This window comes from Vulpes lagopus, chromosome 8 (genome assembly GCF_018345385.1).
Source record: "Vulpes lagopus strain Blue_001 chromosome 8, ASM1834538v1, whole genome shotgun sequence".
In the NCBI taxonomy this organism is placed as follows: domain Eukaryota; kingdom Metazoa; phylum Chordata; class Mammalia; order Carnivora; family Canidae; genus Vulpes; species Vulpes lagopus.
The window spans coordinates 5,697,176-5,723,161 of NC_054831.1; the positions used below are offsets into that span (position 1 = coordinate 5,697,176).

A 25,986-nucleotide genomic window follows, 5' to 3' on the forward strand; every position below is an offset into this window, starting at 1 on the left:
TCAACTTAAATCCACATTTAAAGGCAAGTTACTAGTTGCTCCAGCTGAATGACATTTTTATGTGCTAGAAGTTAAATTATCAACTGTAAAATCAACTTATCACCCGGTGAGTGAAATTAGAATGTAGAGTGGTTGCTATTCAGTTACGGTGGGCTGCTGTTTAATGGCTCTGTTCTGGAAGGCTCTGTTCATGTCTATTAATCTGCTCCTTCTACTGGACAACAGACAGCCCTTTACGGCTAACTCCCACCATGGGGTGCTTGTGGTGGGTGCTACTGCCAAGCCCACCATGGGCAGTAATTAATGCGGCATCAGGAAGACACATCAAATGTTTCACTAAAATATTTCCTTCCTGCTACCCTTAAAATAAAAGCAAGACCTGACTGGGGGTAGATGCAAGTGACAGGAAGGGGTCTGACATTAAGATCATTTGTAGGAGCCGGATCCAGAGGCTTCCAGTCTGGTCTACCCCTTTCCAAACGCCCAGGTCCCTAGGCCTTTGTCTCGGGCTGGCCCCCTCCCCGGCCTTGGCCCTGCCTGTGACACAGAGCAAGGAGACAAAAGAAACAACCTCATGAGAAGGTGACTATCTATCTATGGGACAGACCTTGAAGACAGCCAAGAAAATCACTCCCCAAAACACAAAATCCTATCTTCCCAGGGTTCCCAATAACCAAAGGACATCATTAGTTTATAACTACGCTGGTGTCTATTACTTTTGCTTACTCACCACCATTTGCTCTTTTGGGAACAGATGCCTGATTATTCTTCAGGAACCATCCCCTCCCCGCTTCGAGCCCCAGGGCCACATCTATCAGTGTGCTCCACCTCTTGGACACCCGTCTCGACTCCAGGGTGAACTGAACAGGCCAATAGGATGTGTTCCCCAGCCTTTTGCTGCTGTTACTGGGACAGAGATACACCTTTTTCTTCTAGAATCTAAAGTAAGCATGAGAGTCCAGGGGTGCCAGTAGGAAAAAGAATCAATACAGAAAAAAACCAAGGAGAGATGGAGAGAGGCCTGGTCTAGGGCTTCTTTTGAGCTCCTGGACCTAGCCATACCTGAAGACCATCCTAATCATCAACTTTTCAATTATGTCAGTGGATATATTTCCATTTTGTTCAACCCAACGTGAGTTGGATTTCTGCCTCGTGCAACTGAATTCAGGTAGCTTACAACTTCATTTCCTGTTAAGACAGCGTGTGTTGGAGTGTGGAGTGAGGGACAAGAGGCGGGCCCTTAGGCCCGGGCATGAGTATCATTGGGCTTGGAGCAGGTATCTACCTCTAGGCTCCACCTTGGCAAAGTCCCAGGTGCTGAGGCCTTGTTTCCCTCATCTGACCTTGCAAGTTCACGTCTAGCCTGACATTCCATGCCCAATCCCTGGATCCACTCTGGACGGCCCATGACTGTGATGGCGGCTGCCGCCACGGGAATCCCAAAAATGGGATCGCTTGTCCTACCGTCTTCCAGTGTGGTCTTCTCACGTTTCGGTACCAGCAAGCTCATGTATTTTATCATAGCCTGTGAAACGAAGGTGGAAAAGGAAAACAGTTCTAGAAAATGTTGGTTTTGGGGGCACCTGGCTGGCTCCGTCGGGGGAGCATGGGACTCTGGATGTCTGGGTTGTAAGTTCAAGCCCTACTCTGGGTGCAGAGATGACTTTAAAAAAATCTTAAAAAAGAAAATAAGGCTTTGGTTTTTATTCACAAATGCTATCATTTTGTGTCCCTCTTGGCCTCATTCCTGTCTTTTCTGCCTAATAAGCTGCAGTTGGAAGGATGCTCTGGGCCATTCGGCCACTGGCTGCCTCTCCAGAGCAGCTCTGCCCGGGGTCTGTGCCTTACCCATAATGCACTCTGTCTCCTCTGCGCCCAGAGGATGTGCATGTGTTAGGTGTTTCCAAACCAGAATAAAGTCACTAAATTGGAGTGAGGGGAAATGGAGACCAGGGAGGGGTCACTGGTGTCTGTAACCCACCGAGCCACCTACTCCGGGCTACAGACACGCAATGGTTCAGCCCCCAAGTGTGTCTGGGGCCCCAGAGGAAGGGGTGGCTCACCTGTGAGCAGGTGGTTGTCAGGTCTCCAAGCAGAGAGGCGGACAGTGCTTGCCGAGGATAAGACTTGGGGGTGGGGTGGGGGTGGGGGTGGGGTGTCAGCATTGTTGGTGGGAACAGAATCAGGCAGCCAAGGGGTGGGGGGCAGCCTGGGAAAGGGGAGTTGTCTAAGTCATTCGGGGTAGGAAGGCATGAGGCCTGGGAGGCAAATGCGGGACCGCTTCCTGCACACCGTGGCCACCACCAGGATAGAAACGGGGGTGGGAGGGCTTCCTGGGTGGAGGCCTGAGCTGCACACGCTGCAGGGACCCCGAGCCCCCGCCACACACACACACATCCAGGAAAGCCATCAGGGGGTCATGGAGAGCCAGGGCCTCGGGCACCGCAAAGGGCACTGCAAAGGGCACTGCAAAGGGCACCATAAGGGGGTCGGTGGGGCGCGGGGTGCAGGCTGCCCCCCCTCCAGCCGCGGGGGGGGCCTGCCCTTTCCTCTCCTCTCTCCTGGGCACCCGATGCCCCAGCCGCAGAACCGGGGCCGTGCACCCTGATGCCCCCACCCGGGGCTGCAGCCACCCTCTGGGAGGGTAGCCCCCGACCGCGCTGTGCGGCCCGGGCTCGGAGGCTGGGTCAGCCGCCCGGGGAGGAAGAGCCGGGCCCTGGGCCCATTGTCTGGGCGCGGCGCGGGGCGCGAGTTCGAACGCTCGGAAGGCGCGAAAGCGGCGCGCGCAGCGGGGAGGCGCCGGCGGCCCGGGGGCGTGGCCTGGGGAGGGGCGTGGCCTGGGCGTGGCGTGGGCGGGGCCGGGGGCGGGGCCAGGCGCCCTCCCGCCGCTGCAGGCTGGCGGCGGCGGCGGCGGCGGCGACAGAGCGGGGACTGCGGGGACAGCGAGGCGGCCGCGCCGGCAGCGACGCCCGGGGAAGCCCGCGCCCGCCTGCGCCTCCGAGGCGCGCCCGGGAGCGGGAGCCGGAGCCGAGGCCGAGGCCGGGGAGCCGGGGCGCGGCGGGGGCGCGGCCCGCGGCAGCCGCAGGGCGAGCCCGGGCCGGGGGGGGGCGCCGGGCGGCGGAGGCGGCTCGGCGGGAGACAAAAGCGCGCCCGGGAGGCGCGATGCCCGGCGTGTGACGGCCCGGGGCGCCGAGGCGGCGCAGGTGCGGCGGCGGAGGGCGGCGGGGGCCCGGGGGGCGGCGCCCTCCCGTCGCAGCCGCAGTGGCCGGCGCCGCAGCGAGGAGCCATGGGCAACATCTCCTCCAACATCTCGGCCTTCCAGTCCCTGCACATCGTCATGCTGGGCTTGGACTCGGCCGGCAAGACCACGGTGCTCTACCGGCTCAAGTTCAACGAGTTCGTGAACACGGTGCCCACCATCGGCTTCAACACGGAGAAGATCAAGCTGAGCAACGGCACGGCCAAGGGCATCAGCTGCCACTTCTGGGACGTGGGCGGCCAGGAGAAGCTGCGGCCGCTCTGGAAGTCCTACAGCCGCTGCACGGACGGCATCATCTACGTGGTGGACTCGGTGGACGTGGACCGGCTGGAGGAGGCCAAGACCGAGCTGCACAAGGTGACCAAGTTCGCCGAGAACCAGGGCACGCCGCTGCTGGTCATCGCCAACAAGCAGGACCTCCCCAAGTCGCTGCCGGTGGCCGAGATCGAGAAGCAGCTGGCGCTGCACGAGCTCATCCCGGCCACCACCTACCACGTCCAGCCGGCGTGCGCCATCATCGGCGAGGGCCTCACCGAGGGCATGGACAAGCTCTATGAGATGATCCTGAAACGCAGGAAGTCCCTCAAGCAGAAGAAGAAGCGGTAATGTGCCCCGGAGGCGGCGCCGGGGAGCGAGCGGGGAGCGAGCGAGCGAGCCAGGGATGGATGGATGGATGGATGGATGCATGGATGGATGCATGGAAGGATGCATGGATGGATGCATGGATGGATGCATGGGAGGGCGAACGGGAATCTGCGCCCCGCGAACAAAGACAGACCGAGAACCAAAGCTATGCTTCGAATTTTTAAAACGGATTCTGTGCACCCAGACGCAGGACTAGGGACTTAAACTTGGGTGTGTGCACCGACTTGCCAGCCTGCCCTCCACCCGCCCCCACCCCCAGCTCGGGGGACCTTTTGTCTGAATGCCAGAGCTACTAATGGGTGGGGGGCGCTGGGGAGTGGACGGGCCTGGCCTGCTGTCCGCCCTCCCGGCCCAGGTGGAAGGCTCAGATGTCAGAGACAAAAGCCATCTCTTCCTCCGGCAGGGCCAGAAGTTCAGGCTGCCCCGCCCTCGCTGGGGGCTCCCACCTGTGAGTTACCGGAGGTATGCGGTCCCCAGAACCCCGGGAGTACCTGTTTGGGGGCATGCTGGCTGCGGGAGGCGGCGCTGGGAGGACCTCCGCCCCTTGCATTCGTGGGCTCGGGAAGCTGGATGATTTTATGTCACAGGGCAGGCCCCTGTTGAAATCTCATTTGTCCTGCTCTGGACCCAAACGAGGTGGTGGTTTGGGCCATCAGAGGACTGCTTGGAACAATACGGCAGCCCGAGAGCGGGGGGCGCCGCGCTGGCCTCGGCTGGGGAATGGCCGCGAAGATGCCCCTTTCCTGGTGCTTTATGGTGGCTACGGAAGACCAGTTCGGTTTAGAACTGCTTTTCAGCCTGGAATCAGACATCTTCCAGATGGTTTGGACCCTGTCCATGTATAGGTCATTATCACACAAAGAGACCAATAAAAAAAAAAAAAAGAAAGAAAGAAACTATTGGAGGTGGTGGCAAATGATGTATTTACTGTTTGCAGGATAGTTAAAGGTGTTTAAAGGGTAAGGCTCTGGGCGTAAATGCTCGATGGGGTGTGTGTGTAGATACAGGGACCTCCCTCTGTACTGTGTAATCGGCATAAATACCTAGACCCATATGCGTGGAATCTTAAAATCTCTTAGCCTACCGATTGGTTTGTGTGAGCACACCAGCTGCAGATGTGTGCTAAAATGCAAGATGGTTTTTGCAAGGGATGTCTCTTGTAATACTAACCGCCTGACGATGGGTTTTGGTTTTCAGACGTGCTTTTTAAAAAAAAAAAAAATTCTACAAATGAATACTCACCTTAGAAATATTCACCTTAGGAAAAAAAAAAAGACTTTGCTCTACCCTTTTAGATCCCTTTACGCTGCAAGTGGCGACATGTTCAAATTTCTAATTTGGTTCATCGTGGCCTATCTGGTTTAAGTATTTCATTAAAAATGTCTCGTTAGAGTATTTGATGTCATGCACCAAAAAAAAAAAAAAAAAGATAAAAATAAAACCCCACCTTGTTGCAAAAGCTGACCGCGTTGCATGGATTTGAGAGCTGAGGAAAAGCACAAGGATGAGGTCCTTCCTAACCCATTCTTGTGGGAGCTGGCCTGCGTAGCAAATGCAAACAATGAGTGCTTGAGATAAAAGAAAGCGTGTGATGTAATGATCACCTGTACTCAGGCACTTCACAGTTTACTTGAAAGAGGCTTTGGAAAATAGATAAAGCAAAAGAAGAATAAATACATATTTTTAATAATGTAATTTAAAAATCCTTTATAATCAGGACTGAGTCTTGGTTTGCAGAAGATGTCATTTACCCCGAAACACAGTATCGAAAGGGAAACTTCAACTTAACCGGTTTTTATTTCCTCTTAAAATTCATGTTTACAGGTAGAGTTATGTATATCCGCACCCCCCCCTCCCCGCCCACTGTGAGAAATTTCTTTCCAAAGGAGGCCTATAGAGATTGGGCATGATCATGCTTGAGCATGTGAATTAGTCAAATTATAAACCCATGCCTATTGTCCACTGCACCCAGAAAGTTCATTTATGAACCAGAGGTAGAAGTCCTGGCTTCCTGCTTGAAACCCAACTCTGCTATGAAATATTTTAAAAGAGGAACCCTAGCCTGTCTTCCTTTTATCTTTTTGTCGGTGTCCTTGGTACCTCTCCAATGCTGGTCTTTTTGTAGGAACTCAGTAGAGAAAATAGAGCTGAAGCAGCGTGAAAGCAGGATTTCGGTTTACATATCGACAGCATAGTCACTGATTTCTAAATGGGCTGGTCCCATCATCTGAAGATTCTGTATAGAGTTATTAAAAAAAAAAATCCATCATCCTTTATTTTCTTCACATGTCACAATTTCTTACGCACTTTGACATTTTGGTAGTTCCACACTATTGAGAGAATAATATATTTATTTTGTGACATTGCAGATGCCAAATACTGTCACCATCTCGTGCTAACCATACTTAGGTTCCAGGTCACTGTTCAGATCCTGTCACGCTTTGCCAACGAAGCGAAATGATTTTGGTTTTTGCGTCATCAATACTTAAGGGTGCAGTCAGCTGTTAGTAAGTGTGCAGTGAAATAAAGCCCTGTGGTGTGTCCACCAATAGTTAGGAGTCTCAGTTGATTTGTCTCATGTTTTGACCTTTTGTCTCTGACCAAACAGAGGACGCGCGCATCACGTCACCTTGGAGTGGTCTTGGGGGAGTCCCCTCCTCCGACGTAGCATCAGTGATTTGTTATCCCTCCCGCCCTTTGGAGGATGGATGGGTTTCACACAGAGGAAGTTGGCCTCCCCACGAGAGCTTTTGAAATTGTTTCTCATAGACACAGGGAGGCCGGTTTTGTTTCAGACCGATTCTCTTCACAGATTCTCTGTCACGGTGTTGGGACTATGTCTCCTGGTTTCAGTTTTCGTTTCTACTGCTGTAATTCTGTCCTGAACATTCTTCTGTTCCTGTTCCCTTTTATATGCATATATGATGCTGTGAACAGAAATAAATTATTTATACAATCAGACGTGTGTGGGGAAGTTGTCTGGATGGTTTTTCGAGTGGCTTCTCTTTCCAGGCCTTCTTTGCTGAGTGGAGGGATGGCTCACGAGATGGGCTCTGGGACCCTAATGGGGCTGGATCTACCTCTGCTTCTCTAGCTCAGGTGTCTAGTTCTGCCCTGAGCGGAGGAGTGAGAGGGCCAGATGCCCGTCCCCCTTACAGGGAGCCTGTCCACAATAGTCAGAGATCTTTCGGGAAGATGGCCTCCACGCCCCAGCCAGGCCTCAGCCTCTCAGTCATTAAGAAGGTCATGAGTGGGGCGCCTGGCTGACTCTGTCCCTACAGCACATGACTCTTGCTTTCAAGGTCATGAGTTCAAGCCCCACACTTGAACTCAGGTGTAGAGCCTACCTGCAAAAAAAAAAAAAAAAAAAAAAAAGTAATGATTTTTAATCACTTCAAAGATATTACAAGATTGTGTAAAATTGGAAGTGTGCTCGATATAACAACAGTAGTAGCCACAGTGCTGCTCACGGTCTTGGCTTCCTCTGCTCAGATCTGGGCTGAACCACCAGAAGGAATACAAGGCTTGAGTCCTCCCACGTGGTAGGTGCAGTAAAACCATCACGCTTTGTACGTGCTGTTGGGAAGAGGCCCACTTTCCAAAGAAAAAGTGATGGGGGCCGAATCAGGAGCACCCCGGCAGGATCAATGCACACGCACTCATGGAGATTGTAAGTGCTGGCTGGGTCTCAGGTCTGGAGACAAAAAGATCTGGTTCCAAATTCCAACTCAACTGCTTAGAGGGCCCCATGATTTTCCTCAAAAATCTTTGGCCTCAATTTCCCCATCTGTAAAATGGGATCATCACAGTTGCTGGGGAGGAGGACACAGAATAGTAGGGGGAAGCGTCCACGAGGACCTGGCCCAGAGCAAGGGCTCAGCAGGTTTTGCTTGGAATGTGGGCTGCGAGATACAATTCAACCTTCCCGCAGGTCTTTAACTTAGGTCCCTGCAATCTCCCTTTTACCCATCCCCCTTGGGGTCCTGAAACCTCAGCTGCGGACCCCAGGCCCAGGCCAGAGTGGGGTCACAAGCCAGCAGCTGTACAATCTCTGACCATCCCGGCGTGTGGTCTCCTTCCAGAGCTGTGCGGGGCTGAGTGAGGGGTCACATGGAGCTCCACAGACTACTGGGTCCATGGGTCGTGCACCCCATTCCTCCAGGTTCTGAGGGCCCCCAGAGGGAGGCATAGGTCTTTGATGGCCAGTGCCCCAAAACACACAGAACATAGAACAGGTGCTCAGTAACTATCGGCTGGATGACTGAATTCTTGTCAGTGAGGTTCAGTCAGACTTTTTTTAAAAAAAAGATTTTATTTATTTGTTCATGAGAGACACAGAGATGCAGAGATACAGAGGGAGAAGCAGGCTCCTGGCAGGGAATCCAATGCAGGACTCGATCCCGGGACCCCGGGATCACGACCTGAGCGAAGGCAGATACTCAACTACTGAGCCACCCAGGTGCCCTCAGTTGTGAACTTTAAAATGGGCGTTCTACAAAATGACCAATGATTTCTCACGAAATGTTTTAATTGAGATGAACATGGACAAAATATTAATACCTTCTTCAAGATCACGTCGTGAGATGAATCACTGCTGTGACTTTGTAGAAGGCCGTTGATACTTTTACACGTCATAAAGCATTTATGAACTTGGTGAGTTTTATTTTAAAAATGAGCAAGACTTGATTTTATCATTCCTGTTGCTATAGCGGCTAACGTTTAGGAGCCAGATGACATCAGAATGGGCACAGATGCCATTTCTAAGTCCTGAAACCTGAAAAAGTCTTGAAAAACCGTTTGGGGACCAGCGCTCTCCAGATACCTAAAAATACTAGCAATTGGGAGCAGCAAAGACTGCAGCCCTTATTTTACGGTACAACCTTAACGGAGACATTCCCGAGGAGCCAGGTGGCACTCGGTACCCGGGTGATGTGGTTCATCTAGTTGATATTTTCCAGAAGAGTCACCATTGCTCTGACCTTTACCGGCAGAGGAGGCCAATTTTCATCCTAAGTAAACCGCTGTATTTTCCCCAAGCTGACGTCACCCCCAAGGTTTTAGTTCTAGGGTTGGTTTTAGTTTTAGGATTGGTTAAGCTCTTGCGAGGGATGGTGGGCCTCTTGGCTTGTGGCCTCGGGCCTGTCTGCTGTGTCGGCCAACCTGAGGGCTTTCCTGTTCTGTCCTCGGACTCCGGCACCTTGTCCACGGTCACTTATCCTTACGCAGCCTCTCCTGCCAGCTCTCCCCGCTTCGTTGAGACCTTTTAGGAACAGAATTCGCACAAGACGGTGCAGCACTTTATACATTTGTTCTGCACAACCTCTGATGGAGAATAGGGCCGCTTCCATTTAGAGGGGATCGCAGACTGAGGGCTTCTGAGAAAGTGGCGTGTGGCTTCTTGGCCAAGATTAGAAGATGTGAGAATAAAAGAGCTGTGTGGTTTAACCCCAGCGCGGGTTTCAGAACATGAAATGGCTTTCTTCGAACGGCCCGACCTCCTGTGCCACTGGGCATTAACTTCTCCTAATGAGAGCATCACAGCAGGTGCATTCTCCTCAGAGCGTGACAGCAAGCCACGGAAAAGAGATTGGGACCAGATTATTTTCCCGGTTGCATTTATACGTAGGTTTGAGGGGACCTGCCTCTCTTTGCTACTTATCAACTAAGGTTTCTTCAACATAGTCATGTGAAGTATTTCTATTTCTGTTCCCCATCAGTCCTGCATCATCCTGGTGACAATGGCCATCGCCAGCCTTCACTGAGTTCTGATGGTGTCCTGGGCTCCGTGGCCACACTAAGGCCTTGATCTGCTTGTTGTTCTTTTTTCTCCCAGGAGCCCCAATGGATCAATCTATTAATCAAATAAATGAATCACTTGGTTGTATCCAGACGAGGAGACCTAGGTGAAGAGATTAGAGAATGCCCTCTGAGCCCCAGTGGGAGCCCCAGATCCCCGAGTCCCAGAGCCTAAGCTCCTGGCGGTCCCAAGTCCCAGAGCGGGAAGGCCAGCTGTGAAAGGAAGCCGGGACTCTGACTCCAGGGAGCAGAGGACAGAGGCTGGTGTCCTGCCTGCAGCACCACCCTTCTGCACCCTCCTGCCAGGGAGGACCTCGTCTCCACCCCAGGGCCCCAAGACTCCTGCCCACCACCACTGACCTACCTGACCTCAAGCCCAGAGCCTTGCCTTCCCTCCCTCAAGAGCACCATCTAGGGCCTAGGAAAACACAAGCTCTCCGCTACCTTGTTCCATCCTTGAAGAATTTTATTCCCAGTATTTCCTTTCAAGAAACTGGGCGGCGGGGGGCAACGCGTCCCCAGTTCACACAGGGCATTTACGCGCTCCGAGGTGGGGACATGGGGTATCAGCCTCCCTGCTTTGGGAGGCGGTCTCGACATCCCACTCTCTCCCGGAGTCCCGCAGCGAGGCTAGGGGACTCCGGCCCTGCCCATCCCTCAGGGTGTTTCCAGAGATAAAATGAGATACTAGCTGGGAAAGCACCTGCACAAGGCAGGTCTCGATGTGAGCAGAGTTGGCACAGCTTGCCTGGACTGGGGCCCTTTGTCTGCTGTGCCAGCCCCGGCTTGCAGGGACAGGGTGCTCCTCCTGTTGTGAGGGACAAGCTCGACTGCCCCCGTGTTCCCTCTTCACGTTCACCGAGGGGAAAACTTCCACCTCGGGAGCAAACCAAAGGAGGCTTCCCGGAGGAAAGCATCTCTCCTTGCGAGGTCCTGGGCATCGCCACTTTGGTGCGAGTGTCCACGAAGTGACTCTTGAGGAAAACGAGCCTCCTTATCTCTATCCTTTTGCAGGCTTCGCCTTCTCATGGCCACACATGATTGTTATCACTCCTTAAACACTAACTCCCCGTGCAATTAATTTCAAGTGCTCGTGTCTCACAACAGCTGGGACGATTTCAATGTATAATTTAAAAGTCATCTTGCTAAGTAATGACAACTGCAACAGCTTATTTCCTAAATATATGTTTGAGTCCACTCTTACACAGATGAACCTTGGCACGGCCGTGTAATTGCCGTGGGCTGGGTTGTCAGACGCATCATGTAGAAAATGCTGGTAAAAATACCTGCAAAGGGGGGCGCTCCTGGCTGGCTCGGCCGGTAGGGCGCGCGACTCTTGATCTCAGGGTTGTGAGTTCAATCCCCACGTTGGGTGTGGAGCCTACTTCAAAAGATATGTATTTGCATATATACATATATATGCAAATAACTGTGACACCTGTTATGCTGGGAACACTCCACGAGGCAGACGTGCCAGGAAGACTTGGAATGTGATTCTTGTCCTCAGATGACTGACATTCTAGGTGGCAAACCAGGGCTGAAGTGTCAAGTGTCAAGCTGCGGACCCCACGTGTGGTGCCCCAACCTCGACACCCATCAAATACTCCGTGGCGTGGCTGGCGTAGCTCCTTAGCGTCTATACCCGCTCAGGCATCCGGGGCTGGAGATCATCGAGGTGCTGATGGCGTGAGCCTCAGAATCCCCTTCTTACCTCGCGCTGGTTGTCTCTCCAAGGTTGGCCCCTGATAGCCAAAAAGCGTTGCGTAATCTCTCTTGGAATCAGTTTGCTGCCACCGAGCTAGGAATTTCTTGCAGAGGTTTTGAAAATGACCACCTGCCCTAGAAATTCGCTCTGTGCCTTAATTCTGCTCTTCTTGCCCCTGTCTGAGTAAGCCACCGGGAGGATAGAATCAAGGGGTGCAGAGTCTGATAGAGGTAAAAATCCTCCTAAGCAAACACTGTGGGTAACCCACACAAATCCACGCCTCTGCCACCTTTCTTGCTGGAACAAAACCCCTAGTTTTGCTTGGGAGCATTCTCTGCCTGGTGACTATGTGCTCAGGGAACACAACTCTATCCTCCGCTTAAGGGGTGATTGGTCTGAGCCGTAAAATGTACCCATTCTTCTTGCCCGTGATTTGTTTAGGAAGGCTCATGGGACTGAAGAGGAAGGCTTCTTGGAGGGGGTACGTGGATGGGCTTTGGAAAATCTCCCTATGTTTTAAAATTGGCCACAGGGATCACGTAGCTTCCCTTTACTGTCTCTGAATTCCAGTGAATAAAGACGTGATGCCTGGAGTGGCTGCAGCCATCCTGATGCCATGACGAGAGCCAGCTCACATACTCAGGATGGCCGGAGGGAGATAAGAAAGGAACCTGGGTCTCAGATGACATCACTCAGCTGCCAAAATAACCAACCCTGGGACAGCCTGAGCTCAGGACTTGCAGTTATGTGAGAAAATAAAATGTGCTCTCATTGAGACTTCAGCTCCTTGGAGCTAGAAGTTCTCAACTGATAAGCCCCCTCGGGCACCACCACTAACCCTTCATTGTACAAACATCAAGGGTTCCCCCGACAGTTGTTGTGCGAGGGGGCCGCTGTCCCCTCCTCTCTGCCAACAGATCACAGGCAGATTGAGACCCACCTTGACTGGCCCTGGCTGGCGGAATAGAAGGACTGAGCCTTCAGCTTCTGGCCTCACAACGAGCACCAGGGAGCTCACTCAGGTCCTCCTGGCTGGGAGGATGAGGCCCACCTTGGGGGTAAGTCCAAATAAGCCACTGAGAACACCATTACCTGTGAAGCCCTTCCCTGGTGCTCATTTTCTGAAAAGAATCGATTCAGATAATATTAATTGCAACCATGCATGGAGTGTTTGCTTTATGCTAGACTACGAATTAAGCACTTTACAGACTCACTTCGTGTCATCCTCTCTGAAAGGCCGTGAGGTAGGTCTGTTCATCCTGCCCGTACTGATTGCCTACCCTCAACGCACAGACAGACAGACGGGGAGCTAGATGGATAATCACGATGGCAATTACTGAGCATTTCTGGAGTGTCAAGCACCCAGCCGAGGATCCTGGGGAGATACCCTACTTGTACCTCATAATAAATATTATGGGATCGAGACTATTGTAACATTACCCTCATTTCACAGACTTGGAAACAGTCGGGTGGTCCAACTTCAGAACCTGTGCGCCCGACCTCCAGGCAGCCCTTCTCAGCCTGGAACTAGGACCTGATACATGGAGAATGTTCCAGAATATCATTGAAATCAATGAGCTTGTAGCTGTGGGAGCGTCCCCACTGCTGCAGCTCAGAAAGTTGGCATGAGAGCGCTCCAGGCCAGTGTCTCTCCTGCCGGATGTGCTCACCACCCATCTGGGGTTCTTGTTATATCACAGGTCCTGATTTATTGGGACTGGGGGGGATCCTGAGAGTCTGCTTTTCTAGTGAGTTCCCGATGATGCCATGCTGCTGTTCCCTGATCCCAAGTGTCGGAGCCATGCATTCCTTAGGAGCTTTGCAGCCTTGGCTTGGTGTCACGCTAGGGCCCCAGCAGGCTCCACCTGAACCACATTCTCAGGTCCCTCTAGAGCACTGGCTCTCCACCAGGGCCAATTTTGGCTTCCAAAAAACAATGGTGATGTCCTGAGGCATCTTTTGTTGTCACAACTGACATACTATATATAATACAGATTTTTCTCAATTACTTCTTGACTGTCTATCTCCCCCTACGTATAAGCCTCCTGTTGCTGCTGTAACAAATGACCAAAGCAACTCAGATATATTATCCTACTGTTCTAAATCCAGAAGTCCTAAAATCAAGGGATCAGCAAAGGCTGCATTCCTTCTGGAGAGCCTAGGGGAAAACCTATCCCTTGCCTCGTCCGGCTTCTAGAGGCCATCAGCACTCCAGGACACATGATCACTTTCATTGTCAAAGCTGGCAGCAAGGCATCTTCAACTCTGCCCCTGAGTATGACCCTCCTGCCTCTCTTGTGAGGACCTTGCAATGACCCTGGGTCCACCCAGATGAACCAGCATGACCTCTGATCTCAAGATCCTTCACTTACTCACATGCACAAAATCCCTTTTGCCACGTAGGTTAACATCTTCCCAAGTCTCACTTCTAAGCCCTGAAGCCAAGAACAGTCCCTTGTATTTAGAAATGATAATTTGGAGGGGCACCTGGGTGGCTCAGGTGTTTAAGCATCTGCCTTCAGCTCAGGTCATGATCCCAGAGTCCTGGGATCGAGCCTGGCATCAGGCTCCTTGCTCCATGGGGAGCTTGCTTCTCTCTCTGCCCCTTCCCACTGCGTGCTCTCTCTCCTTCTCTCAAATAAATAAATATATTTTTAAAAAGTTAGAAATAATAATTTGTTGAAGGATGAATGACTGTTGGTTTTCAGAAAAAAAGTAATAAGAAAATTAGAAGCAATAGAAGACACCCCCCCCCCTATAAAAATGTAAATAAAGGAAATAGGTTCTCTTGTAACAGACTGTAAAGTCATTTTATGGTGGCTGAAAATCAGGACATAAGAAGTAAAGTGTTTTTTTTTTTTTAAGATTTTTATTTGTTTATTTGACAGAGATGGAGAGAGAGAACACAAAGAGGGGGAGCTGGGGGGTAGGGAGAAACAGATTGCTCGCTGAGCAGGGAGCCAGACCTGGGGCTCGAACTGGAATCATGATCTGAGCCAAAGGCAGAGACTTAACAGACCGAGCCACTCAGGCGCCCCATAAGAAGTAAAGTTAAGGAGACCGAATAGTGTCTGGGCCAGGGTTGGATTCGGGTGATGCAGTTGTGAAGAGGAGCAGGGATGGTGCCCACCTGAAGGGCCCAGATCAGCTGAGAAAGCCTGCAAACAAGACAGGAAGACAGTGGCCACACGTCCCTGGCACCTTCCATAGGCGGTGTGGCTGCCGATGGCTGTCACGGGCAGGAGACACGAATAAACGTGGCAGGTGTAGCTCTAATTGCAAACTCATCCATGGCCATTTGGTTTGCACATTGTTGTGTTGGTTTCGGGGGGCTGCCACAACAAATGGCCACACGCAGAGTGGCTTAAACAAGAGAAATATATTGTCTCAGTTCCCAAGGCCCTAAGTCCGAGATCGAGGTGTGGGCAGGGCTGGTTCCTTCCGTGGCTGTGAGACTAGAATCTGTTCCAGCCCTCTGGCCTAGCCTCTGCTGGTGTATGACCATCTTATCATTCTTGCAGTCTGCGGCAGTGTGACACCAATCTTCAGGCTTTCTCCCCGTGTGTCTGTGTTCAAATTTCCCCTTTTTATTAAAACACAATTATAGTAGATCCAGGCCAATTCTAATGAGCCCATCTCAGCTCAATCAACTGCAAAGACTCTATTTGCAAATAAGGTCCCATTCATGGGGGGATACAAGTCAACCCATTAAAAGGGGCTCTGGCTGGCTCAGTTGGTGGAGCACGTGACTCTCAATCTCAGGGTTGTGAGTTCAAGTCCCATGTTGGGAACAGAGATTACTTTAAATAAAATCTTTAAAAAAAAAAAAGTCAACCTGTAATGATCAGTTTGAGCGCATTGAGGTAACATGGGCCTGGATTTTTGAGTTTCAACAGGTGCAAGACACCAAGGAAACCGTGAACTATGGGAAATCCACCAAGAAACGGTGGTGTTGGTGGCAGTCGCCTGTGCCCACACTCTTCGTCTGGCCTTGTGCCCGCTCTCCACTCACCCTTCTGTGTTCACGGGGAGCTCCCATCTTGTCAATATTACACAACGTTTTATATCTGAGTTTCAAGGCACATGTAAGTGCTGAAATGCTATCCTGATGTTGGCATATGTGTCTGGACTCAGAAAAATAAGCCAGCTAACCTGGGAGTCTTGAAACAAGTCCCATCTCATGGCTAGGACAAACTCGGAGATCCACACGTCACCATCGCCGGTGATTTTTCCTTAAAACGAGACATATGGTGTGCATTGAGGAAAATGTCAATGAGAGAGAACCTGGTGTAACGGCCGAGCAGGGGACAGTTACAGAATCAGACGTGGAGATTCAGGCTGTGGCGCAGGCATTTCACTGCTGTGTGACCCGGAGGCAGTTTCTTAACCCCTCTGAGGCTCAACAGGTGAACACCAGATCATTCCATTTCAGGAACTTGTTAGCTCCCTGACACTAGATCCATGGTTGGCAGGGAAGTGACTGCCAATGGCTGTGGGGTTTCTTTCTGGGTGATGGAAATATTCTGGAATTGGACAGTGGTGAGAGTCATACATACAACACTGCGAGTGTACTAAAAATCACCGGATTCCCCACTTTAAAACCATGAATTTCATATTGCATGACTTAAATCTCAATTTTTTTAATGAGGAAAATAAAAACCCAGATGTAAAGCTTATCTAACAAGTGGCTGGTATCATATTCAATAAGGATCCTTATTAACACATTTATTTCTATTCAGCTCGATGAAATGAGAAATTATATCAGTTTATATTTTCGTACCCAGCAGAGTGCGATGCTTCGACCACTACATTTGAACAGTCAAGGAAAATGACGTCCCGAGCAGATTTAATTAAGTTATTAAGGAGGACTCTGAGCTTGTGTTATCCGCCGTCGCCGCCGCAGCTGGGCTCTCCAGGGCTACACTCACATTTGAGGTCCCCTTTGGTAGAAACTCGAGGGTTCAGCAGGTCTGGGAAGAAAGAACCAGCCAGATCTATTGACCAACAAGGTCTAACCTCTCTTCCTTCCTTTTTAAGGCCGTAGGTTTTCACACCACCAGGAACAGGAATTGATTCCATGTCAGTGTTTCAATATTGCTCTTTACTACTTTGCAACACATTAGTTTCACAGTAACTTAGGGCTCTTGTCCTAATTGCAGGCTCTTGGCCACAGGAAAGAGAAGACCCTCCGCACTGGTGACTATGACAGTGACGACGACCCTCTCGTAGCCCCAGGAGGGCCTCGCATTATCATTCCATCAGGGACTCAATGTCCCTACAAGAGGGATGCTGACCCTTGGTTTCTGAATTCTCTGCCACACACACAGGCCTTTGTGTCTTGATCTTCTTGAAGATCTTAACCTGAAGATTTTGTCTTAACTCTTGTCTGCCTGGTACCCCTGTAAGAGTTGATCCACCTCCTTCAAGTTAGTTATGAATCTGCTGTCCTTGTCAAATTGCTCTGGAATCAACACATTCTATAGATGACTGCTTCTCGCACGACGGTGTACGCGGGACACATCCGGGGGCTTGCTGAAACGCGATCTCACTCGTTAGGTCTCCAGGTGGAACTCCAACTTCTGCATCTCAGCGAGCTCTCTCCTGGTGCAGCTGCTGCTGATCCACAGACACACTCTGAGTAGCAAGGAAGAAAGCCACTATCTCCAATCGAAGGGAAGTGGAATGTAACACAGGAGACCCTCTGCCACTTGTGGCTGCTGGATCCAGCGGAGATGGTGAGCAACAGAAGACAGTGCCTGTTTGTGCCCGGAGAGAACCTGAAAGATGCTCTTATCTGCATGAAGTGAATATTGTCATTGGCCTCGGCCGGCACAGGGTGCCAGAATGGACACAGTGATGGCAGCTGTTTGCTTGCATGGCCCAGATGCTCACCAGACATGATGTGTGGGCTGAAGCTCAATCTGTCACATTTCTAGGACAGCTATCAGTAGCCATGACCTTCTTGGGGTCCAAGAGGTCCTGGATAATTTATAGAAACTTAAGATAGTGGAACAGGCTTTGCATAGCTGCTGGCTGCATGGCCGTGGGCCCTGCAACATCTCAAGAGCCCCTGACAGCTTGTGCCTCCTGCCTACTGTGAACTCCCTCCTGGCTCCTTCAGTCTCACTGAGGCAGAGTCTCCATGCCCCCTGCACTCTTGGTGTACTTGGATTCGGATGGTGCCATGGCACTGATGCTGCCAATGTAACCTGAGGGAAAATGGGGCTCTCTACAAGGCTGAAGACAATGAGTCCAAGATACCTGAGGTGCTGATGGGACTAGCCCAGAAAGCTAAGTCAACTCTTCCAGAAGAATCTAGCTGCCCCCTCCAGTAGCACCCGTGACATGAGCCAGACATGAACCTGTCTTACACCACTAAGATTTCAGAGTTCACTTACTGAATAGCCAAGCTTGGTAATATACCCCCGCCCCCACTGCCACAAGAACCCACAGCATACAGCAAGCAGCTGGTTATTGGGAGAGTTGGTGGCAATGAAGGTACACACGGAAAATGCCCTCTGGTGTTTAGTTTATTCTCAGGGGTCTTGTTCAATCACTTTGATTTCGTACTTTCCGTAACAGAGCGCACCTGCTTGTTGGCACCCAGGATCCTCCCAGGTGCTCTTAGCCTTTTGGCATCAAGGGAAATGCCTCTCAAAAAGTCAGCACCAGGTGAATACCAGATTTCCCTGGCAGGGCTATATAATTATACCCCAGCTGCAAAATGACCTTAAGATTAAAGAGAGCGCTGGATGTTAGTGGGCAGTAAACGCGTGTCTTGGGAGGTGGATCAGCTTCCCTCGGCTACCGTAACAAATTACCACAAGCTGGGGAACTTAAAACCACAGGTGTTTATTCTCCCACAGCAAAAGAGATCAGAACTCTGAAATCAAGGTGTTCTTAAGGTTGGTTCCTTCTGGAAGGTCTGTGGGAGAATCTGCCCCACTCCTCTCTCTGAGCTTCTGGTGGCTTCCAACAAGCCTTGCATTCCTTCCATCACTCGAGTCTCTTCCTCTGCTGTTGCCTGGCCTTCTCGTCTATGTGTCTTTCAACCTGTCTTTTCCCTTGTAAGGACATCTGTCATTGAATTCAGGATCTATCCCAATCAAGACGGTCTCATCTCAAAATGATTGATCTGTTCCTTTGAACTTGGTCCCTGAATATGGCAGCTTCTCCTGAGTTCTGTCTAGAAAATCACCATGACCAGTGGCCTCTATTACCATAAAATCGGCATCCCTACCTCTCCCCATCTCAGTCACCTGTGGTCACTGAGATGAAACTACACTGCCCTTCAGAGAAGTCACGTATCCTTAAAAGAAAGCTTCTTAAGGCCTCTGGTCCCACCAATGTAAAGAGAACAAAAATGCTTTAAGTACCAGGCAGAAGCACAGTTTTTGATTACCTAGGAGCCCACAGGTAGTTGGCACCTGGCCGAACTCAGGGCCATCTTCTTTGGTCTGTGTAATTCCCTGTGTGTGCCAAGGCATCTACAACAAGAGATTCCTCTTAACCTATGAGTCTGGCAGCTTGGTAAAGCTCAGACAGTCATGGTGCTGTATAGACTCTGCACCAGGGTTCCTCCTCAAAACTACATTCTTGTGAAATCCACACCAATATTGTCATCCTGCCTCACAATGTAACTGTTGGTCCTGGAGTCTCCTGGACTGATACCCCATGCGGGACCAGCAGAAGGATGTCCATAGGCTAGGTCACTATGGTGCTCCCAGCAAGGACTTCCCTCGTGGGATGGTTGTAGGGAGGGAGAGGGAGATGTGCCAAGGTCACGAGACTGAACTGTGCAATCCTGTTATGTGCATGCTCAGGGTTTGCTTTCTGCTGCTCCAAACAGAAATGAACACCCCAAGAGTGGAAGTGTTCGCAAATGGATGATCGTAAGTTGGGTATTAGAGAATGATGCATACGTTAGGGTGAAACTAGAGTGGATTAATCCAAGGATCCTTCCCAATCTACAATTCACCACCTCTCTACTGCTCCATTATGTCAGTTCTCCAACTTGGGCAAATTGGCCAGGACACTGCCTTTGATTTTAACTTACAGGGTAACCCTGCTTATACTCAAGTTTTGGAATAAAATGAGTTGTACCCCCTAATCTGGTTACCTGAATGATTTCTGTTTTTGTGTGTAGCACGGGATTCCTCAAATCTTCAAGCCATCAATTATGTGTCCTGATTCCAGGCTAGAATATAATCAATACTTACTTATTAGGGCAAGTGTCTACCTGCAGCTTGCTGAGACTAGCAAGTAAAATATTTATGACCTGACAAACCTGTTTTAACTACTCTCTATCATTACTTTACTACAGCCAACCATCGATGGCTCAAATCTAAAGCTGATTTGTTTTGAGCACAACTTGCAGAATCCATATTCCAATAAGTCTGAAGGTACTTAGAATCTGGGAATCAAAATTCACATGAAAAGATACATATTCTTTACCAATTGTTCATTTTTAACTGTCTTGGGTAAATGCCATTTTAATACAAATTTCTTCGACATCTACCTTGGGCCCAGGGATCGGCTGCAGTGATGATGGATGGGCAGTGTTTTTCCCTGAAAGATCTCCTTCTAGGGGAGGATGTAGACAGATCGTCAGCACAGCCCTGCAGGTGCCCAGAGCACTGCTCAAGCCCCATCAGGGCCTGAACCACATCTCTCAGAGGTTTCTTCTCTCTGCCTCCCCCTCCAGCCTGTGGTGCCTCATGAACAGAATCTCTCTTGTCCTTGTGACCTCCATACTGAGCTCATGGCTGGGCAAAGAGTAGGCTCTCACTCCGTTTTCTTGCACTCAGAGGAAGTTCAGAATCATGGAAGGGCATCAGTGGCTAGGTGTCGACTCCTTGGTCTTCCTGGTCCTTGCCCTTCCCAGCATCATCAAAAGCTCCTGTGTGCACTTGGCCCACCTCATTCCACCAACAACACAGACCATCAGGGAGACATAGTTCCTTCTGTGCCCATCTCCCCTGGAGCTGCTAGAGGTCAGGGGTTGGCCCTCATTTCTCTGGTGTGTTCAGCACCCATGACATGCTTTTATCTTCTATTGCTACTGCGCAGTGTTTTGGTGAAGCAAAGCCACCAGGAGGAGGCATGGCGGTGGGGGTGGGGAGGAGCAGAAGCAAACTTCCCATTGGGAGGAGGGATGGAGGGATGAAAGGGGGCACAGGCAGAGTTGGGGTTCCCTAAACTCCTGGGATGCAGATAGCCAAAGTAATGGGATCTATGGGAGGATGCCCTGCTGGCCCTCGAGCCAGGCCCCTTCACTCCCTGGTGGGGCTCAGGAAATGCATGCATATTGTTGCTACTGCCCAGACAGCTCTTTTTCTTTAGCTTTCCCTCTGATCTTGACCTTTCTGACCCTCCCGACCCTCCCAACCCTCCTGACCCGTCCAGCCTCAAGTGCCCTCATGCTGTAGGGCTCAGCACTCACCTCAGCTGCAGCTTCCTGTTCCTTGTGGGCTCAGACTCTCTCTGGGCAGGCTTGGAAAGGCCACATGCACAAGGACAGTGTCTGCTTTATTCCTTTAGTCTCCTGACTGTGGCTAACACTCACTGGTACAGATGAGCAAACGCTTCCAGGTCACAGGTGAGGAAACTGAGTCAGAGCACAAGATAAAGTGACTTCTTTTGGGCCACACAGCCAAAGAGGCAGAGGAATAAGTATGACTTACATTCTTGGGCATTAGGCCCTCTACAGATTTCCACATATCATCCAATTTACCCCTTACTTCAACCCGGATGAAGGTACAATTGTAATCATCCTCCATTTGCAGCCGAAGACACTGAGACTCAAGGAATGTGACAATTGGTGCCAATGCCTCCCTGCCTCCTGGTCCTCCTAGCCCAACAGGAACCACCTGCTGGTAGGGAACAGCTCCCTGTTTCTCCCTCTTCAAGGTGTCCTCTGGCCATGAGAGCAGGCTTAGCCTGCATGCCAGTGGGATAGGGCACTAGGGTCTGCTCTTGGAGGGTCAGTGTTGAGAAATGACGGGCTTCCTTGCCTGTTAGTGGGATGGTCTGAGGAGTGTTTATCACCCAACCTTTCTTCTCAGAGTGACAATCTGCTCATGGCACATCCTTTCCTAACTTTCTCCCCCACCAATGACCCCACTCCCTCATGGTTCTTCTGAGATCACTTCCAAATCAAGCTACTTACACCTACACCCCCGAGAGCCCAAACTAATACAGAGAGAGGGGAGCAGTCACTTGCTCAAGATCGTATAACAAGCAAGTGGTGAAGTCAGAATGTAGACCCACGCACCTTCTTCACCATCATGCCTCCTGGCTCCAGATCACTGCTGGTCGGCGAGTAGTCACCCCCGAAGATGCCACCTCCCTAGTTCCCAGAGCTTGTGACTATGTTATGTTATATGGAAAAGGGTAGAATTAAAGTTACTAATCTTGGGAGTCGTCTTGGATCATCCAAGCGATCCAACAAACTCAGAAGGGGGCTTGCAAGTGGAAGAGGGAGGCAGAATGGGGACATCAGGAAAATATGACCCCAGAAGACAGATAGAGAGGGGGGCAGTGTTCCTGGCCTGAAGATGGAGGAAGGGGCCATGAACCAAAGAATGCAGGTGACCTCTGAGAGCTGGAAAAGGCAAGAAAATAGGTCCCCTCCTGGAGCCTCCAGGAAGGAAGGCTGCCCTGTCAACTCCTTGATTCCAGCTGAGTGAGGATGTCTGACCTACAGAAAGTAAACTAATAGACTTGTGTTGTTGAAGCCACTCTAGTTGTTAGAGTGTTATAGCTACAGCAGCGGTGGGAAACGAATACAACCACTTAAAGTAGTTAGCACCCCATGCCCAACTGTGTTCTGCGGACAAGGCTTGCATTTATTTTTATTGTCATGACTTATGCATCAATTCTACCGCAAAAGAGCTTAAAAATGTCTGTGGCACTGGGTGCCCTGATTTTGTTCTGAAAGCATGGGCTTTGCACTTTCAGGCATTTTTAAGCCAGACTCGTGGAATGCTTTGCAGACAGTGGCAGAGGGGAGCTGTACAGGATTACCTGAGGGCTGAATCCACCTGAATCTGGTTTGACGAGTTCGATGCCTCACGTCTGCCTTCTGTGTACACTCTCATAGAAACCGCAGAGATATCGTTGCCCTGATACCATCAGCTCTCAATGGCACGGTGAGGAGGCACGTAAATAATACACCTCCCGTGGGCAGGAAGGCTCCCACCTGTGCCTTTGGCAAGCGTTCGGGGTACAGCCAACAATTATGAGAAGGGGAAAGACAAAGCAAGATGCCACTCATCAAGGAACAGATTTTTAATAATACGTTAGAAGGATCCTTCCTAGAAGATAGTGGCTAATGTGAGTTTGTGCTTGGCTAATCATCTGGGGACCCGAAAAGTGATGCTTTTCAGCAATAAACTTTAGAGAGTCGATCCAAATGGAGAACACCTCACTTACACAGGGAAACTTAAGGAAGCTAAAAAGTGGAGCATAGAGGTGAGCCCAGGAGCATCTTCCCAGGTAAATAACTGGTACCATCAGCCAGAAGAATGATGAACTGAATGCCTCTCTCTGAACTCCTCCCAGGGGGTGGGGAGTAGGAACCTGTTAGAGGAAAGTGTCATGTGGGGAATGGGGTGGGAGAGACTCTTCAGGAAGGGAAGGTTCTCACCGGGCTGGGATGCCTAGAAACAGATTCCTTTCAATTAAACAGAATTGTAATGAGCATCCACTGTCTGTCCGACCTTGTACTTGGTATTTGAGATAGAAGGATGAATCAGGCACAGACACCAATGCCCGGATGGCCTGGAGGAGGCTACAGACAGAAAAACAAAGACATTTCAAGACAGTATCCTATGCGAAGCTTCTGGAAGTGGACAGAGGGACTGGTGGAGCTCAGAGGCTGGCACTGTTAGATTCGGGTATCCTGGAAGGCTCCCTGCAAGAGGTGCTGTGGGAGCCGCTGGCCAGAAGAAACCCTCAGTCAGGCCATTGTTGCACCTGGCTGACCTCCCCATCTCTTTTTAGGCTTCAGTTCTCTCCATGATGATACAAACTCTGTCCCTTTCTCCTTTCGCTGGGGCAACCTGCCTCCCTTTCACTCTGTCTGGGTCAATGGCAAGTGTAGGGTTATCAGGTGATCTGTCAACAGAGTTCTGCATCCGCCTTGGGCATCCAGGGTGGTGACGCCTATTGGGTAGAACCAGGCTTGGGTCTCAGGGTTTTACCAGAAGGACCCATCAGAGTGGCAGCTATGCAGAGATATAAACCAGAACAGGGGGCTGTGGTGAAAGCCTGGCCTGGAAGCCCATCCATGGGGGAAGGGGCTAACTAAAGGCTGCTTCACAGTCTATGTGAAAGACACAGGTGTAAGAAAGGACTCAGCCACAGGCCTGTGGACAAGGGTCTTGCTGTGAGGTCATACCCATCTGGCCAAAGTTCCTGCATACTGCGGCCCTGATGTCATCAGTCTGTCCCGGTCAGCTGGGCTACCAGAACAAAACACCACAAACTAGGGTGGGGTTAAGCCAAAGAAATGTATTCCTCATAGTTCTGGAGGCTAGAAGTCCTTGATCAGGGTTCCCACAAGGTTGGGGAGAGTGGGGAGGGGGGGCCCTCTTCCTGGCTTGCAGATGTGTCCCCACATGGTGGAGGGAGAGAGAGAGATTTTGAGCTTTCTGGTGTCTGGTGTCTACTTACCAGGGTTCTAAACCCATCATGAAGGCTTTAACCTTGTGAGCCCATCTGAACCTAATTACCTCTCAAAGGTCCCATCCCCGATTAGCATTCCATGGGGGTTAGGGCTTCCATGTATGAACTTGGGGGGCCCCATTCAGGCCATGTCACCCTGCAAAGTGGTGGAGGCGAATGGCTGAAATCACACATGTTCTAATCACCAACTCTGGAGAAGAGGTGGGATCCTAGGCTTGTCTGCCAATGGCCCACCCAATGGAGATGACTCGTAGAAGCTGAGGGCTTGTCTGCATGGCTTCCAAGCTCTGGGATGCACACGTGCAGCCTGGAGAAGCCAGAGGGGAGCTTGCACTGAGCCCCTTGTGGTGCATGAACTGAAGTCGAGGGGCTGATCCTTAGCCCTACGGGCTCTGGAACTCCATCTCTTCAGGGACCCAGAACCGATCAAAACCTTGATGCCAATGAACTTGTTTGTAAGAAGAACCACAGCTGTCAAGTGAATTGGAAACTCCCCTCAGCCTGACCAGTGAATTCCCTCGTGTGCTGTTCACAGAGTGAGCGATCGAAGCAAGGTGCTCCCCCAGATATATGCCCCTCAGAAATATGAGACCCTCTGGGAAGGCAGCTACTTCCTCCTGCCTGGTCTCTCTCAGTGATTCTGTGTCTGTTCTGATCCGTCAGTATTGATTTTAAAATTTAATTCTAAAATGGGAAACCTTCATTTCCAATTTCTAGTGGAGCCCAGCAAGGGCAATTCCAGCCTTGGCTCGGCTCGCACATACATACTCGTATACGAAGTAGAGGAGCTTACATTCCTGCTATTTCCATCATAAATTTAAAATCACCATTAAAATTCATGGCCTGTAATGAATAGCTTTAAACCTGTTTATTTTTAAAAAAGTTTTTAAAAAGCTGAAGTCTTAAGTTTTCTAAAAGGTGCATTTTCCTTCAAAATCTGATCAGAATTTGGGATTTTTTTAAAAGAGATTTTATTTCTTTGATAGAGAGGGAGAGAGAAGAGAGAGCACAAGTCATGGGAAGGGGCAGAGGGATAGGGAGGCGCAGACTCCCCACTGAGCAGGGAGCCCAATGTGGGATTCAATCTCAGGACTCCAGGATTATGACCTGAGCTGAAGGCCAATGCTTAAAAAAGTGAGCCAACCAGGTACCCGAATTGGGGATTTCTAAACAAGCTGCAAACCTAATTAAAAGCAACGAGAAAGAAAGCTTGTGTGTGGTGGTGGGGGAGGGATGTTCATATACACAGTGATTCTAGGCAATATTTATAAGAGTGACCTTTCTTTTTTTTTTTTAAGATTTTATTTATTTATTCATGAGAAACACAGAGAGAGAGAGAGAGAGAGAGAGAGAGAGAGAGAGGCAGAGACACAGGCAGGGGGAGAAGCAGGCTCCATGCAGGGAGCCTGACATGGGAGTCAATCCCGGGTCCCCAGGATCACGCCCTGGGCTGAAGGCGGCGCCAAACAGCTGAGCCCCCCGGGCTGCCCCAAGAGTGACCTTTCTTGAAGTTGAAATTGCTAAGGTTTTTTTCCTTCATCTTTCATAACTAGAGGGTTCCTGGACCATCAGTCCCTTACGTGAGGTGTTTGGTGGTGGTTCCAGCAAATTCTGCAGACTGAGAAGACTTGAGTAGGAATGAGATAGGATCTGAGTTTTGAGGTAGCTGCCTTAACTCCATATCTGCACTCTGTGAGATTAGCTCACCCTCACCCAATTCCTTCTAGAATGACCAACCCAGCAATAGGAGGGGTCCTATGCATGGACAGGCACTGGCAGACGGTACTCATCGATATAGTCCTGAAGGCAGGATTGATTTATTTCTCATAAAACTTGGAGTGTCGGTGCGGAGGTGCAGGCTGCTTCAGGCTGTGTGCAGAAGCTTGCAGAACTG

At 50.5% G+C, this 25,986-nt stretch overlaps 1 protein-coding gene across 1 annotated transcript; it reads left to right on the forward strand.

The window, feature by feature from the left end:
- The first annotated feature begins 2,897 nt into the window (after window positions 1-2,897).
- ARL4C (ADP ribosylation factor like GTPase 4C) lies at window positions 2,898-6,863 on the forward strand. Its single transcript, XM_041768044.1, has one exon. It carries the CDS (start codon window positions 3,287-3,289, stop codon window positions 3,863-3,865), a length of 579 nt encoding a protein of 192 aa, XP_041623978.1. The 5' UTR covers window positions 2,898-3,286; the 3' UTR covers window positions 3,866-6,863.
- Window positions 6,864-25,986: the final 19,123 nt, after the last annotated feature.